Source organism: Oncorhynchus tshawytscha, linkage group LG01 (assembly GCF_018296145.1).
Source record: "Oncorhynchus tshawytscha isolate Ot180627B linkage group LG01, Otsh_v2.0, whole genome shotgun sequence".
NCBI classification, from domain to species: Eukaryota; Metazoa; Chordata; class Actinopteri; order Salmoniformes; family Salmonidae; genus Oncorhynchus; species Oncorhynchus tshawytscha.
Genome location: NC_056429.1, coordinates 21,949,408 through 21,963,343, shown reverse-complemented (window position 1 = coordinate 21,963,343; position 13,936 = coordinate 21,949,408). Strand labels below are relative to the sequence as shown.

The 13,936-nt window shown below is 41.3% G+C and overlaps 2 protein-coding genes across 3 annotated transcripts; both read right to left on the bottom strand.

The window, feature by feature from the left end:
- Positions 1 to 2,553: 2,553 nt before the first annotated feature.
- On the bottom strand, positions 2,554 to 8,035 carry LOC112244612 (vacuolar protein sorting-associated protein 4B). The gene is made up of 11 exons (XM_024412371.2): positions 7,827 to 8,035; positions 7,337 to 7,448; positions 6,833 to 6,983; positions 6,607 to 6,668; positions 5,280 to 5,399; positions 4,989 to 5,145; positions 4,672 to 4,820; positions 4,348 to 4,429; positions 3,929 to 4,148; positions 3,606 to 3,746; positions 2,554 to 3,510 (listed from the first exon to the last, which is right to left on the bottom strand). Exons 1-11 carry the CDS (start codon positions 7,845 to 7,847, stop codon positions 3,409 to 3,411), a joined length of 1,317 nt encoding a protein of 438 aa, XP_024268139.1. The 5' UTR covers positions 7,848 to 8,035; the 3' UTR covers positions 2,554 to 3,408.
- A 710-nt stretch (positions 8,036 to 8,745) lies between these two features.
- On the bottom strand, positions 8,746 to 13,828 carry LOC112244774 (ankyrin repeat domain-containing protein 29). Of its 2 annotated transcripts, none has more exons than XM_024412595.2 (10): positions 13,610 to 13,828; positions 11,928 to 12,038; positions 11,312 to 11,410; positions 10,954 to 11,052; positions 10,691 to 10,789; positions 10,119 to 10,217; positions 9,878 to 9,976; positions 9,636 to 9,731; positions 9,360 to 9,458; positions 8,746 to 9,245 (listed from the first exon to the last, which is right to left on the bottom strand). In XM_024412595.2, exons 1-10 carry the CDS (start codon positions 13,619 to 13,621, stop codon positions 9,162 to 9,164), a joined length of 897 nt encoding a protein of 298 aa, XP_024268363.1. In that variant the 5' UTR covers positions 13,622 to 13,828; the 3' UTR covers positions 8,746 to 9,161. The 2 variants fall into 2 exon arrangements, with proteins under 2 accessions (XP_024268363.1, XP_024268433.1); XM_024412665.2 differs by having other exon boundaries at positions 11,869 to 12,038; positions 13,610 to 13,827.
- Between the last annotated feature and the right edge of the window lie 108 nt (positions 13,829 to 13,936).

Below are 13,936 nucleotides of genomic sequence, written 5' to 3'. Positions count from 1 at the left end.
TACCACATCATTCTGCAGCGATAGGCTATCCTATCTGGTTTGCGCTAAGTGGGACTGTCATTTGTTTTTCAACAGGACAATGACCCCAAACACACCTCCAGGCTGTGTAAGGGCTCTCTGACCAAGGAGAGTGATGGAGTACTGCATCAGATGACCTGGCCTACACAATCACCCGACCTCAACCCAATTGAGATGGTTTGGGATGAGTTGCACTGCATTGTGAAGGAAAAGCAGCCAACAAGTGCTCAGCATATGTGGGAACTCCTTAAAGACTATTGGAAAAGCATTCCTCATGAAGTTGGTTGAGAGAATGCCAAGAGTGTGCAAAGCTGTCATCAAAGCCAAAGGTGGTTACTTTGAAGAATCTAAAATATATTTTGATTTGTTTATCACTTTTTTGGTTACTACATGATTCCATGTGTGTTATTTCATAGTGTTGATGTCTTCACTATTATTCTACAAAGTAGAAAATTGTAAAATAAAGAAAAACCCTTGAATGAGTAGGTGTTCTAAAACTTTTGACCGGTAGTGTATATATATAAATATACATACATCCAAAGATAAGTAAAGTAAAACCAAGCATCAGTCATTTCAGTAAGTAATAGTTTTATGTACATATATGTTCAAGATCAGAACACAACAAACTGGATTCCTCTGGAAAATCCCAGAAAATAATCTTGAATACATAATTATAGGAAAACCCACAGTCAAACATGTTAACAGTATTGCCAAAAGAATACATAATGATAGTTCATTCTTCTTTTATGAAGACAAACTCCTCCCTTCTTAGCATTGTTCAATGCTATTCACCTCACCCCAGTGACCAGACAATATGTAAACTGCTCAAATGAGAAAATAAAAGACTACTACTGTACATTGAGGTTTATACATTTTTTTCTATGAAAGAAAAGTCTGAAGTTATAGAAACACAGCTGTATATAATCATTACCAAGTAAGGAACTATCTGAATATGTCTTTTTTTAATAGGGTATCTGAAGTTTCATTGGCTATAGTGGAAAGTGAGAGGATATACAGTGCAATTGGAAAGTATTCAGACCCCTTGACTTTTTCAATCTACACACAATACCCCATGATGACAAAGAAATGTATTAAAAATAATAAATTAAAATATCTAATTTACATAAGTATTCAGATCCTTTACTCATTACTTTGTTGAAGCACCTTTGGCAGTGATTACAGCCTCGAGTCTTCTTGGGTATGATGCTACAAGCTTGGCGCATCTGTATTTGGAGAGTTTCTCTCATTCTTCTCTGCAGATCCTCTCAAGTTCTATCAGGTTGGATGTTGAGCGTCGCGGCACAGCTATTTTCAGGTCTCTCCAAAGATGTTTGATTGGGTTCAAGTCTGGGCTCTGGCTGGGCCACTCAAGGACATTCAGAGTCTTGTCCCGAATCCACTGCTGCGTTGTCTTGGCTGTGTGGTTAGGGTCGTTGTCCTGTTGGAAGGTGAACCTTTGCCCCAGTCTGAGGTCCTAAGCACTCTGGAGCAGGTTTTCATCAAGGATCCCTCTGTACTTTGCTCCGTTCATCTTTCCCTCGATCCTGACTAGTCTCCCAGTCCCTGCCACTGAAAAAGATCCCCACAGCATGATGCTGGCACCACCATGCTTCACTGTAGGGATGGTGCCAGGTTTCCTCCAGACGTGATGCTTGGCATTCAGGCCAAAGTGTTCAATCTTGTTCATATTGTTCTGAGAGTTTTTAGGTGCCATTTGGCAAACTCCAAGCAGTCTGTCATGTGGCTTTTACTGAGGAGTGGCTTCCATCTGGTCACTCTACCATAAAGGCCTGATTGGTGGAGTGCTGCAGAGATGGTTGTCCTTCTGGTTCTCCCATCTCCACAGAGGAACTCTGGAGCTCTGTCAGAGTGACTTTCGTGTAGTTGGTCACCTCCCTGACCAAGACCCTTCTCCCCCGATTGCTCAGTTTGGCCAGGTGGCCAGCTCTAGGAAGAGTCTTGGTGGTTCCAAACTTCTTCTATTTAAGAATGATGCAGGCCACTGTGTTTTTGGGGACCTTCAAAGCTGCAGACAATTTTTGGTACCCTTGCCCAGATGTGTGCCTCGACACAATCCTGTCTCTGAGCTCTACGGACTAATCCTTTGACCTCATGGCTTGGTTTTTGCTGACATACTGTCAACAGGTGCCTTTTCAAAATGTGCCTTTCAAAATCATGTCCAATCAATTGACTTTACCACAGGTGGACTCCAATCAAGTTGTAAAAACATCTCAAGGATGATTAATGGAAACAGGATGCACCTGAGCTCAATTTCGAGTCTCATAGCAAAGGGTCTGAATACTTTTGTAAATAAGGTATCTGTTTTTTATTTGTAATACATTTGCAAAAATTTCTAAAAACCAGTTTTCACTTTGTCATTATGGAGTATTGTGTGTAGATTGATGAGAAAAAAATATTTGATCAATTTTAGAATAAGGCTAACAAAATCAAGGGGTCTGAATACTTTCCGATTGCACTGCACATAGGTTCTTCTTCAAGGCACAACTTGTACAAAACATTTGAAGTCTGCAAAGATGTGGGAAGTACAATTTAAGGGGTCAAAAACACTTTACAAAGGATTATTGCTCACTCTATTACTGATTTCCCTTGAAGATCAATAATCATTGGGTTTTATTACATTATAACATACCCCCACCAACCCATTCCAAAGTACTTTTACTTTCTTTTGACCAGCAAGGCACTCAGTCTAACATCTTCTTTCAAAAACAGCATACAGAAAAACAATATGAAAATACTCTACATAAAAACTGATGAAAGAAAATTGTAATCATTAAAGTTGCTGGTAGTTAATCATGATATGGTCCTCTTCAATGAGTGCTGCTCCATCAACGCAGAGTCAAAATTACAGATGTAGCCCTTCTTGGTAAGAAAAATGAATACAAAGAAAAAAAAACATGGGTAGACAATGTCCAAACACATTACAGTACAACAAAACAGGCAATCCTCATCTATCTTGTCAAACCATAGATGCACTTCAAGAAGTAAAGGACTTTTGGAGGAGTTATTGTAATGCACAATTGCATGCATTGCTTGTTTGATGCCATCAAGGCCAAAACAGACACTTTAGTGTTTTAAAGCATACATTATAAATACTTTTCATGAATCCATATTATTTGAGACCATCACCATCTTCAACCAATCTATCTTTGTAAAAAGAAAAGTTGTATACTATGGGTACACTATTATGGGTGCACTATTATGGGTATGTATTGGCAACTAACAAAGTAAGTCAACAAATTAACATACATGAAACATTAAGCCCCTTTGCTACTTGTGGAGAGAAAGAAGAGTAGCAAATGCAGGCCTGAGAACCAGTGAAGAAAAAGGATATGAGAAAGGAAAGTTGTGTTCGCATTATTTGGTTGAGTATTAGCCTTCCTGACCAAAGTCCTCTGTGAACTTCTTGAGTTTGTCCAAGTCCTGCTCGTTCACAGTTGGCTTGGTGTTGTGCAGTGACCTCAGCATATCAGCCTGTGAACAGCACATCACAATGGTCAGTTAGCATCACATACTTGCTCCCTCATGTTCAAAATGTAAAATATCTATGTTTTTGGGGTTCTTCTCACCATGCAAACAATGGGCTCCATGAGTTTCTCCCCATTAACATCCATCCAGGTCATCTCTATGGCGTCTGGATCTCCTGGTGAGCATGGGGTCAGGAGATCGTCTACCACGAGGTTGGGATGGTTCCATGATGACCCTTGGACCTGGGTGTATGAAGAAGAACGCATGGGCAAAAATGGTACATGGATTTGTGATAACTGATGTTTCATTGACAGAGTATTCATATGACTCAATGCTTCCTTTACAACTATCAGATGAGGAAAATTAAATGAATTAAGATTCACTGCACCAAGGTGAGCCCTGTCCCTGTTTGAATGTCACATACCCGTTTGAAGTGAGTGGCCGACTGCACCTTCCTGACTGGCTGCATGAGGGCGTCCCTTACGATGACGCTGATGTCTGCTCCAGAGTAGCCTTCCGTCTTCTTACCCAGGGTCACATAGTCTGATTCAGTGAGCTCATTGGGGGTGGAGCCCAGATGCAGCTTGAACATGAAGGAGCGGGCGTGCCCCTCAGGCAGAGGGATATAGATCCGCTTCTCAAACCTGAGGCACAGAAACACGACAGTTGTGATATCTGATATGGGAATGTTTATATAGAGATACAGCAAGGGTCATCCCATTATTTATTTCTAATGTTTAACAATCTGTTTAATAAGAGTCACTTGGTCCAAAAATGGTGAATAATACATCTTCACAATAAGATAAAGGACTTGAGATCATCAGAGGATAAATATACACTGACCTTCTCCTAATAGCAGAGTCCAGTGTCCAGGGGATGTTTGTGGCTCCTAGAACCAGGACTCCCTCATTGTCATTTCCAACACCTCAGAGAATAGAGAGAATTATTTAAATATACAGCTGATTCAGTCAAAAGGAAAGCTCAAATCTGTCAAGAAAAATGGTTGTTTAGTTGTTCTGGTGACACCGTACCAACAAAAAGGTTCAGTGCCAAACGACATAGTGGCCAAAGCAGTTGTGTCAATACTCAAGGTACAATGTAATCAGGATCTGAGGACAGGCTTGTGTAAACTGTACAGTCTGTCAGCCCAGTGGCTGGCTCTCTCACCCTGCATCTGGACCAGGAACTCAGTCTTGATGCGGCGGGCTGCTTCACTCTCGTTCTCACTCCTGGAGCCACACAGAGAGTCTATCTCGTCGATGAAGATGATGGAGGGCCTGTTCTCCCTGGCCAGGCTGAACAGGTTCTTCACCAACCTGAAGATAGAAAGAGTTGTGGAGAGTGAATATGAGACCAAAGGACAGTGTGGGAGAAGAATACAGAGGAGAAGGAGAGAGATAGGGATGAATGAGAAATATCCTTTCAAATAGTATATTGATTTGATTGCATAGCAACCTGCCAACCCTCCTTGCCCCATCACTCACTTTTCACTCTCCCCCAGCCACTTGGACACCAGGTCAGAGGAGGAGATAGAGAAGAAGGTAGAGTTGTTGGCTTCTGTAGCCACAGCCTTGGCCAGATAAGACTTCCCTGTACCAGGAGGGCCAAACAGCAGGATCCCTCTCCATGGAGTTCGCTTTCCTGGACACCAAAGACAAATATACTTAGGTATTCTTTATTGAAAACGATTTACTCGTCAGATGCACTGTTGCAAGTCACAATACATCTGTTAATATCTAGAATGTTATGTGTTTCTTGAATTCTATTATTCATACCGGTGAAGAGGTGAGGGAATTTGATGGGCAAGATGACAGCTTCTTTAAGGGCCTCCTTTGCACCCTCAAGCCCAGCTACATCATTCCACTTGATGTTTGGCTTTTCCATGACGATGGCCCCTGTAACATAGATAGAAGTCGGTGAAATGTAGTACGGCAAATGGTGATGTAACAAATGTTCAAATGTTCTTAACGTTTAAAGTGCCATTTTTTTCTGCTTCAACAGAGAGAGAAAAATACACACAAAAAAAGACATGCGAATTCACAATGCAGACATGGTCCTGCGTCTGACCGCTAGGTGGCAATGCAGTTCAAACTACCGCAGTCATGGCTACCAAATGGCGCTCACCTTACTGCTGTCCCCCACACACTCAGCAACGAAGGTAGTTAATGCCATCTTTAGGTTCTCTGGGGTGTGCCTCTCCTCCATGTCCTAAGTGGTTAGTACATGGGACTTCAAATCCCACTTCTCATCAATGTGATGGCTCGTTGCGGTGATGTATGACAGCGTGTTCATAGAAATCCAACAATCTGTTGTTAACACCACGTATGGTGTTTGAGATCTCGACCGTTGTACTTCCAGAGCAATCATTGTACAATTTCTGTACAATTTTTGTTTTTGTACAATTTGTACTCTTGTAGTCTGGTTCTAGATATGCCATTAGGACATTGCAGCCGGCATTCTCTACCCTTAACCATGCCTGCATATCAGCTGCAATGATTTCTGTAATCAGCGCTGTGATTTTCTCACTCCATCCCTTATCGCACTTCTTTCGTGTGAAGAGCCTGTTTAATGTCTGTTGTTGGGGGCCTGCGCTGTTGCCAGCAATGGGTTGGGGCTCACGGTCATGGTGTCTCCCTTTCAGATGTTTTAGCATTGCTCCTGTTCTGCCTCTGCACTAGCTCAATTCACCACCTTCTCATTTAACTTCTTAAAGTATTGCCATAAAGGGCTTCGCTGCTGTCGCTTCCCTGTCTCACTCTCTGATGTGTGGAGCCCTTTATATCTGTGGGAAATCATTTGAAAGAAGCATTTCTCCTCCTACTAACTTTACAGCATTGTTGGGTTAAGTATTCATTTAATTTCAATTTTTCCCTTTATGATGATGATCGGGACCTGTTAGTGGTAGTTTTGTGATAACTGCACTGTGAACATCATTTTTTCGGTTTAGGATTTTTGTAAACGTTAACGATCCCAATTTAGTTTAAATGTTCACACCCCTGACAGCAAATATCGCTCAAATCAAATACTGCAAGACTGCATAAAAGCTTTGTATGAGCCACACTAAAAATGCTGAAAAGTGAAGTAGCTGATGATATAACTCACCTGAGAGTTGATTTTTAAACTTCTTTTTCTCTGGGTCACCTTCACCTTCATCACTGTCATTCCTGCAAAAGAAAAAACAAAGTAGTTTGAGATCACTGTACAGATAAGGAGGCCCACCTTTATGCCACATAAAAAGTAAACACAGTTCAAAAGAACCAAGAATTAGATCAGAATGAAGGATTGGTAAGGATTATAACACATCTCAGGATTTCTTATGCTCACTCACCCTTTGTCATCAGAGCCGGACTCCTTGACAGGCTTGGCTGGAGGGGCCTTATCCTTCTTCTTCAAGTATTCCTTCAGCTTCTCTGCTCGGTCCAGGTACTCTGCACACTTTGCCCTGATGCTCTGCTTGGCCTTGTCTCCCTGGGCCTCATCTGCAGGGAGAGGAAATGTAACAGGTTGGCATCACATTATGTCCAAGGCTGGGTAATCTTCACACGTGGGTCATTCAATGTGAAAGTGAAACAAAACTGTTAAAGTTGTTTCCTGAACAAATTGTTCATGTTGATCCATAGCTCCTAATGGGGTCATTTAAAGTTCATTCCAAACTCTGAGGTCAAAGGTGCACAGTTCATAATCATGTCAGTCACACATATCAGTAAATCAGTAAAGGGAACAGAAAAACAAAGTAGCCTATGTAGATGTTCTGTGTTTGCAGTATAAATGCAAATTAAGAACTTGAAAAAAGAAGTAACAGGAAGTTGAACTGAGATAAGAGACAACTCACATTTAACAACATGAAGGAAGTATTGAATGGAATGCTGGTACAACCGGAGAGCTTCCTCGTAGTTTTTAGCCTTATCCTCTTCTGCAGCCTTGCTTGCAAGATCTATTGCTTTCTGTAACACAATGCATGGGCTATGTTAAAGAAGAACCATAACAACAGAGGGTCGAGCATTAGCATGACGTCATGATCTTGCGGGGCTATGTTAAAGAATAACCATAACAAGAGAGGGTAGGGCATTAGCATGACGCTATGATCTTGTTCCGCAAGATGTCACAAAGGTATGTCAAAATGGCATTTGTAAATGGAAAATTAGAAATCATACACACTTAGTTGATGCGAATTCATTAAATACTTTGGGTCAAGAGAGACATTAACTAGACAAACGTATAATAACGCCATATGAATCCACAGTAGACTAACGATACAATCCTGTGTTAGCTACAGTAGTTAGCTGATTATTTATTTTGTGTCTGGCTGGAGATTCACTCACCTGTAAATTGTTATTAGCCATGGGTGCTGGTTACGTACGATGGTAAAAATAACCCACCGTAGAATTTCACTCGTCTCAGTAAATCAACGTGCAATAGCTATAATACGACGTTATTAGCTCTGGTTAGTGTTTTGTTGTCATTTTGGTGACAGTTCTTTAATTCTTCGGAATCTCTTCCGCATCAAGATGTCGAGTGTCACTTCCGGCTATGGTTTACACGTGACATCAACACAAAAAGAGACAAGAGCTTTTTCTGACCTATCGTTGTCAATTTACTGCGGTCAATTTCACAGCCTATTCTTAAAATCTATGTGCATTGCATATGCGATAAATGAGGGCAGACAAAGAGCATCAGACACATTTGCATGGATTCAGTTTCTTGGTGATTTATATATACACTAGATGACCATTAAAGGGCGCTGTGTTGAAGCCGCCGTGCCTCCATCTTGGCACTCCCCACTGTGGTAATTTCTTGGGGAAAGCTATATAAATGCATTAATTAACGTCTACATTCGTTTCCGCCACATTTACTCTATTACAGATACCTTAATGCATACTTTTAAATTATATTATGTGAGCTAAACATAAACATTTAAAATATCTACAAATATTGGTTGTATAATTTTTGAGATGACTAATGTTACTGTCGCCACTACAACAAAAAATGCTTAAATACATGTAATTTTGTCCTTGAAACATTAAATTGAAATACCGTAGAATTTCATTCATTGCTATGGAGGACTGCTCCTACTGGAGAGTGCCAATATGGCCGACCGGTGGCTTCAAAGTCTCTCAATGGCCAAATCCAGCATCTAAATATCCAGAGTTTATATAGATCATTGGTACCAACGGTAAGTACACTGACCTCTAGTGACTTGTTATTATAGCACATGTTATTGACTTGGTCACAGGAGAAATGTTGTTTTTTCTTCCACATTTATATTTTATTTAACCCAATGTACAGTATTGCATTTACTAAAATTGCAGAAATAAAAAAATGCAAAATATTTAGAAATATCACAGCACCAGGATACAATATTTTAGAAACTAAAACAATACAGCAAAGTTAGAACAACACCTCAAACAAAAGGATGTACATGGCAAAATAACTCTAGCCACAAACGGATGCATTTTGGTAGTAGGCTACATATTGATATGTCCAGTTACGTTTACTCCAAATAGCATTGTATTTTCTAAAGCTGCAATTGAAAGCAAGCACCATATAAGTATTGTAGTGTGACTGAATCCTGTTTGTTTGTTCTCTGTTGTTCGGAGCCCTCAGTGCATTTCTCTCCATAAAACAACCATGGTCTAAGGTGGGAACTAGGATTGTCATCAACTACTTCCATTTAAGATTTGTGGTCGCAGAGCACTCAGGATGCGATCACTCTTTGTAAGATCTGCTGGCAGTTCATTGTTCTGCAAAGAAAACAAAACCAGTCATGAAAAAATAATCAACCAGAGCAATGTCCTAAAATGCATCCTTCTCCTCTGCTTTGCTTCTTCTCCCCTGTACACACTGCAGTGATTTACCTTGTTGGGTAGTGTGGGGTCTGCATTGGCCCCGAGCAGAAGGTTTACACTTTTATGATTGCCACCCATGACAGCAGCATGGAGGACTGTGGAACCATTCTGGAGAAATGGAATGGTGAAGCCACTTAACTAACAGCTGGTTCTTATCACTAAAACACTGATAATGTTTTACAATACAATGTTTCACAATATACTTCTGAATAAAAACTACTCCTCTGGGTCATGGCCAGAGACAGGAGACGGCAAAGAGAAAGCATCACTGCCTAGATATCTTACCCTGAGAAGGCCCATTGAAGGGGAAAACTTGAGGAGCTCCTCAATGACACTGTTGTGTCCTTTGAAAGCTGCCTTGAATAATGCAGTTGACCCGTCCTTCAATAAGATCAAAAGAAACATGAGACATGAACATTTTAATTCCCCATTCAATATATAATATGCCTAACACAAAGAAATGCATTTCAATAAATGACTTGATTGAATATATTGTGTACCCACTGGGTTGCTAAAGGACAACATACTTTTCTGTCAGCATCCCGATCTGCCCCACGCAGAAGTAAAACCTTCACTACTTCACTGTGTCCCATCTGGGCTGCCATCCACAGGGGGGCTGTGCCATCCTGGAGAGGAGGGATAGTGAGGGAGGGGGGTGAGAGAAAGAAAATGGAGACAAAATACAAGGAGGAAGAGGGTGAGAAGAGAGATGAAGAAGTCAGTCCCTCTATTGAAGTCCTCTATTATTGTTTGGGGGAGTGGCCTCACCTCCCTAGGGTGGTTAACTTTGGCTCCAGATGACAGCAGTTGACGTATGACAGTCACATGACCCTCCTGGGAAGCAAGGAAGAGTGGGGTGGCACCATCCTGAAACATGATATTAGAAACATGTCACAACAGCAAAGCAACTACATGACAAAGCTATGCAATGTATGGCTTGTTCATGAATAGTAACACATATAATGGCACTGTTGTGGGTACACTGGATCTTATAGAAAGGAGAGAAAGAGGCTGATGTTTTAATGATGCAAAAAACACTATTGTCAATCAGCAATATCATAACTAGTAGTGAGCAGAGAATCACTCTGTCGAAATGAATGTAAGCCTTACTGTATTGTTTTCATACAAACATGTAACATAGTTACACTGAGTAATCCAATCCCTTCTGTGTGTTGCATCAAACAAAATACATCTCATGTCTGACTCAGCGGTAACCTGAGAGGGTCTTCCAGTGGGATTTTGGTGTGTTGTGGAATACAGCATTGGACACTGTGAGGCTCTGCAGGAGTGTGGGAAAAGGACAGACATAGTGAGATGAGATAGGTGTTAGGGATGCTCACATGCAGCTGGTCATGAACATTGGCTCCATTCTTCAAAAGAGTGTCTACCACCTTAGAGTGGCCATACTGACAGGCTGCAGAGAGGGCTGTGCCACCGTCCTGCCAAACCATGAGAACACAGATTAGCAACATATCCCGCAGTGACTGGCACATAGAATATGACTATACACAGCAGACATCCAACACTGGATCACTGCCGTCAGCATATTTTGCCTGCCTCCCTGTGATGTTCTCTCTCTCTCTATGTAGGTGACACGGCATACCTTTGTCTGGAATTCAGTTGAGGCACCAAATTCAAAGAGGAGCTTTACTACTTCATTGTGTCCCTGCTGGGAAGCGAAGAAGAGGGCAGTGGAGCCTGTCTGAGGGTGGAAACATGCATTCAATGTCAGAAAGACCTTAAAAAGGAAATAAACATTTTCTCAACGCTTCAAACATCTTTACTGCTTATTGTTTCTACTTTAACCACATTAGTCTCAAAGCAACATCAATAATGCAACGCTAATTTCAGACTTTGTACTACAGAAAAGCAGATGGTTGCAGTTTATCAAGGAGCAGCACTAAAACCAAGGTATTTATTATAATGACACCAAGGTGTACTAAAGTGGGAGTATACTTTACCTCTCTCTGCAGGTTAATGTCAGCTCCCTGCATGATCAGCTCCCTGGCACAGTCACTGTGGCCATTGTAGGACGCCACCATCAGGGCTGTGGTGCGAAACTGGAAAGAGATCGAGGGATCACAATCAATCAACACCTCAGTTCAGTCAGATCATTGTCTTACATGTCATTCAAACTGCACATGAAAGAAACCTGGAGGTATAGATTTTTTTGTTTTTGTTTTGTGTTTTGATTCTCCTCCAGACAACATAATTGCACACACAGCCCTACAAAGTACCACCCCTTGTCTGATGCTCCACCCAATCATTCACATTCCCTAATCTCTAAAGAAAGTTGCTGAAACATACTTCAACTTATCAGCGGAGACTTGACATAGCATTACATTTAAAATAGCACACAACAATTAACAATTAGATGTGACACACATGGAAACTGCAAGCACCTGAACATGAGCAGACCTACAAGACATTATTGAGACATACATACACCTGCACACATCCACACACACACACACACACACACACAGAGAAGAGTTGTAGCTCTCTCTTTCTCTCCTACCACAGGTGGTTTATGGGTAAAGCGTGCAGCTGAGCCGCCAGGGCATGCAGCGTCCGTACACTGTCTCTGCAGTCGGCATCCACACGGCCACTGTTGAGCAGTAACTGAAGCAGGGCCAAGTTCCCCTTTCGAGCTGCCCAAAACACAGCATTAGCCAGGGGCGTCTCCTTCTGTAGGACAAACACACATGATACAACATCGAACAGACACAAGTGTCAGACAACAGACCTGTAACCAGACTAAAATACACTATCTACAGTATCATCACAGGTGTCAAAATTGGGCAAGTAATTTCTTTGCTGGTATTGGTCAGACAATGGGGGTTATAGCGAAAAACATTTAAAATGAGTTGCAGTCAGGCTCTTCCTGTTCACAATCAATATGAGAATCAATATGGACAGAGGCTCTTTGCACACACACACACACACACACGTTGATTATGCTCTTGCATTGGGTATGGTGTGGTTATATGGTCTCTGGTCTGGTTGTGTGTAGCTCCCACGCACTTATGTAGGTCCAAATGAATCTGGGTATGTTTAACACAGACAAGAGAAAACACAAACATCTAGCAACCCAAAAGTGGTGTTTGAATTTCATCACCATATCATTTTTAGCAAATGTTCAACTACATACTACTTTCTTAGCTACTTTGCAACTACTTAGCATGTTAGCTAACCCTTCCCCTAACCTTAATTAACCCTTTAACCTTAAACCCTAGCCTAGCTAAGATTAAACTGTCATGTCGCTGCCACTTGGTCTCATTATTCTGAATGTGACAGGTAGCCTAGTGGTTAGAACGTTGGGCCAGTTCCCGAAAAGTTGCTGGATCGAATCCCTGAGCTGACAATGTATAAATCTGTCATTCTGCCTCTGAACAAGGCATTTAACCCAATGTCGTCCGTGGTTGTAAATAAGAATTTGTTCTTAACTGACTAACCCAGTTAAATGAAGGTTATATATTTTTTTTTTTATCAGAGACATGCTAAGTTTCGTATGGTATGTATTAATTTGTGGATGTCCATCATCCATTTCTTATGATAAATTATATTTCGTATATGTTATGAATTCTCAAAAACCTACAATATGTTATGAATTGCAAAAAGGTACAATATGTTATGAATTCCCAAAACGTATGATATGTTACGAATTCCAATGTGTTGTTGCTAACGTTGGCTAACGTTAGGTAGCTAATGTTAGCCAGAACAACTGGAAACTTGGAAAAATGCAGGTCAAATCATGATGTCAGTGATCTTCAGGTCTGAAAGTCTGAGCTCTAGAAAGTGGCCCGAGTTCTCGAATTGGAATTTCGAGTTGGATGACCATTCAAATCGATTTTTTTCCAGTCGGAGCTTGTTTATTTCCGAGTTACCAGTTGTTTTGAACGCGGCATATGTCCGGGAAGACCATGACCACGAAGGTAAAGCAGCATATCTAATTTCCATTACGATGTTATTATTGCCCGCAAAGCCCCTGCGATGTATTAATTTATTACGTGCGCATAACTCACCATAGGCCTATTCATAACAGCACAGATTAGAAACCATGTACGCAAAGAAAGTAAGCATTCGTAATGAGTAGATTATATTAGGCTACTCTCTCTTCATTCCAAGCATGGTTAGAGTAGCCTATGCAGTAGTAGCTGTAGCTCTAGTTTAGATCCCTGTAATATGGATATCTATATATAGTGGAGTTGAGTCAACTCAGCTACATATGCAGAAAAGCAGGAGAACGTTGAGATTACCTTGAAAGACATCCTGTGGACCTCATTCGTGACTCATATTTCTTGCGTATGGGTTGTTGTTGCTAACGTCCCGATGGGTTTAACTGTAATAACGGCTGTAATTCGTTTTGCCACACTGACTGCTCCAAGGGTGTCGGCGCGCTGTTGGAAAAAAACACGCAGCAAATCCTCTGCAGTGCCGCTCCAGCCACACGCAGACAGGCGCACGAGTCACGACCGCTGCAGCTATGTCTGATTCGATTTCTTGGAGTCGTTTGTTAAACCAAATGAAACGAGTTCGATTCTGTTACAGTTTCATTTTGGAGGTAGTAGTTTATTTATCCCGAG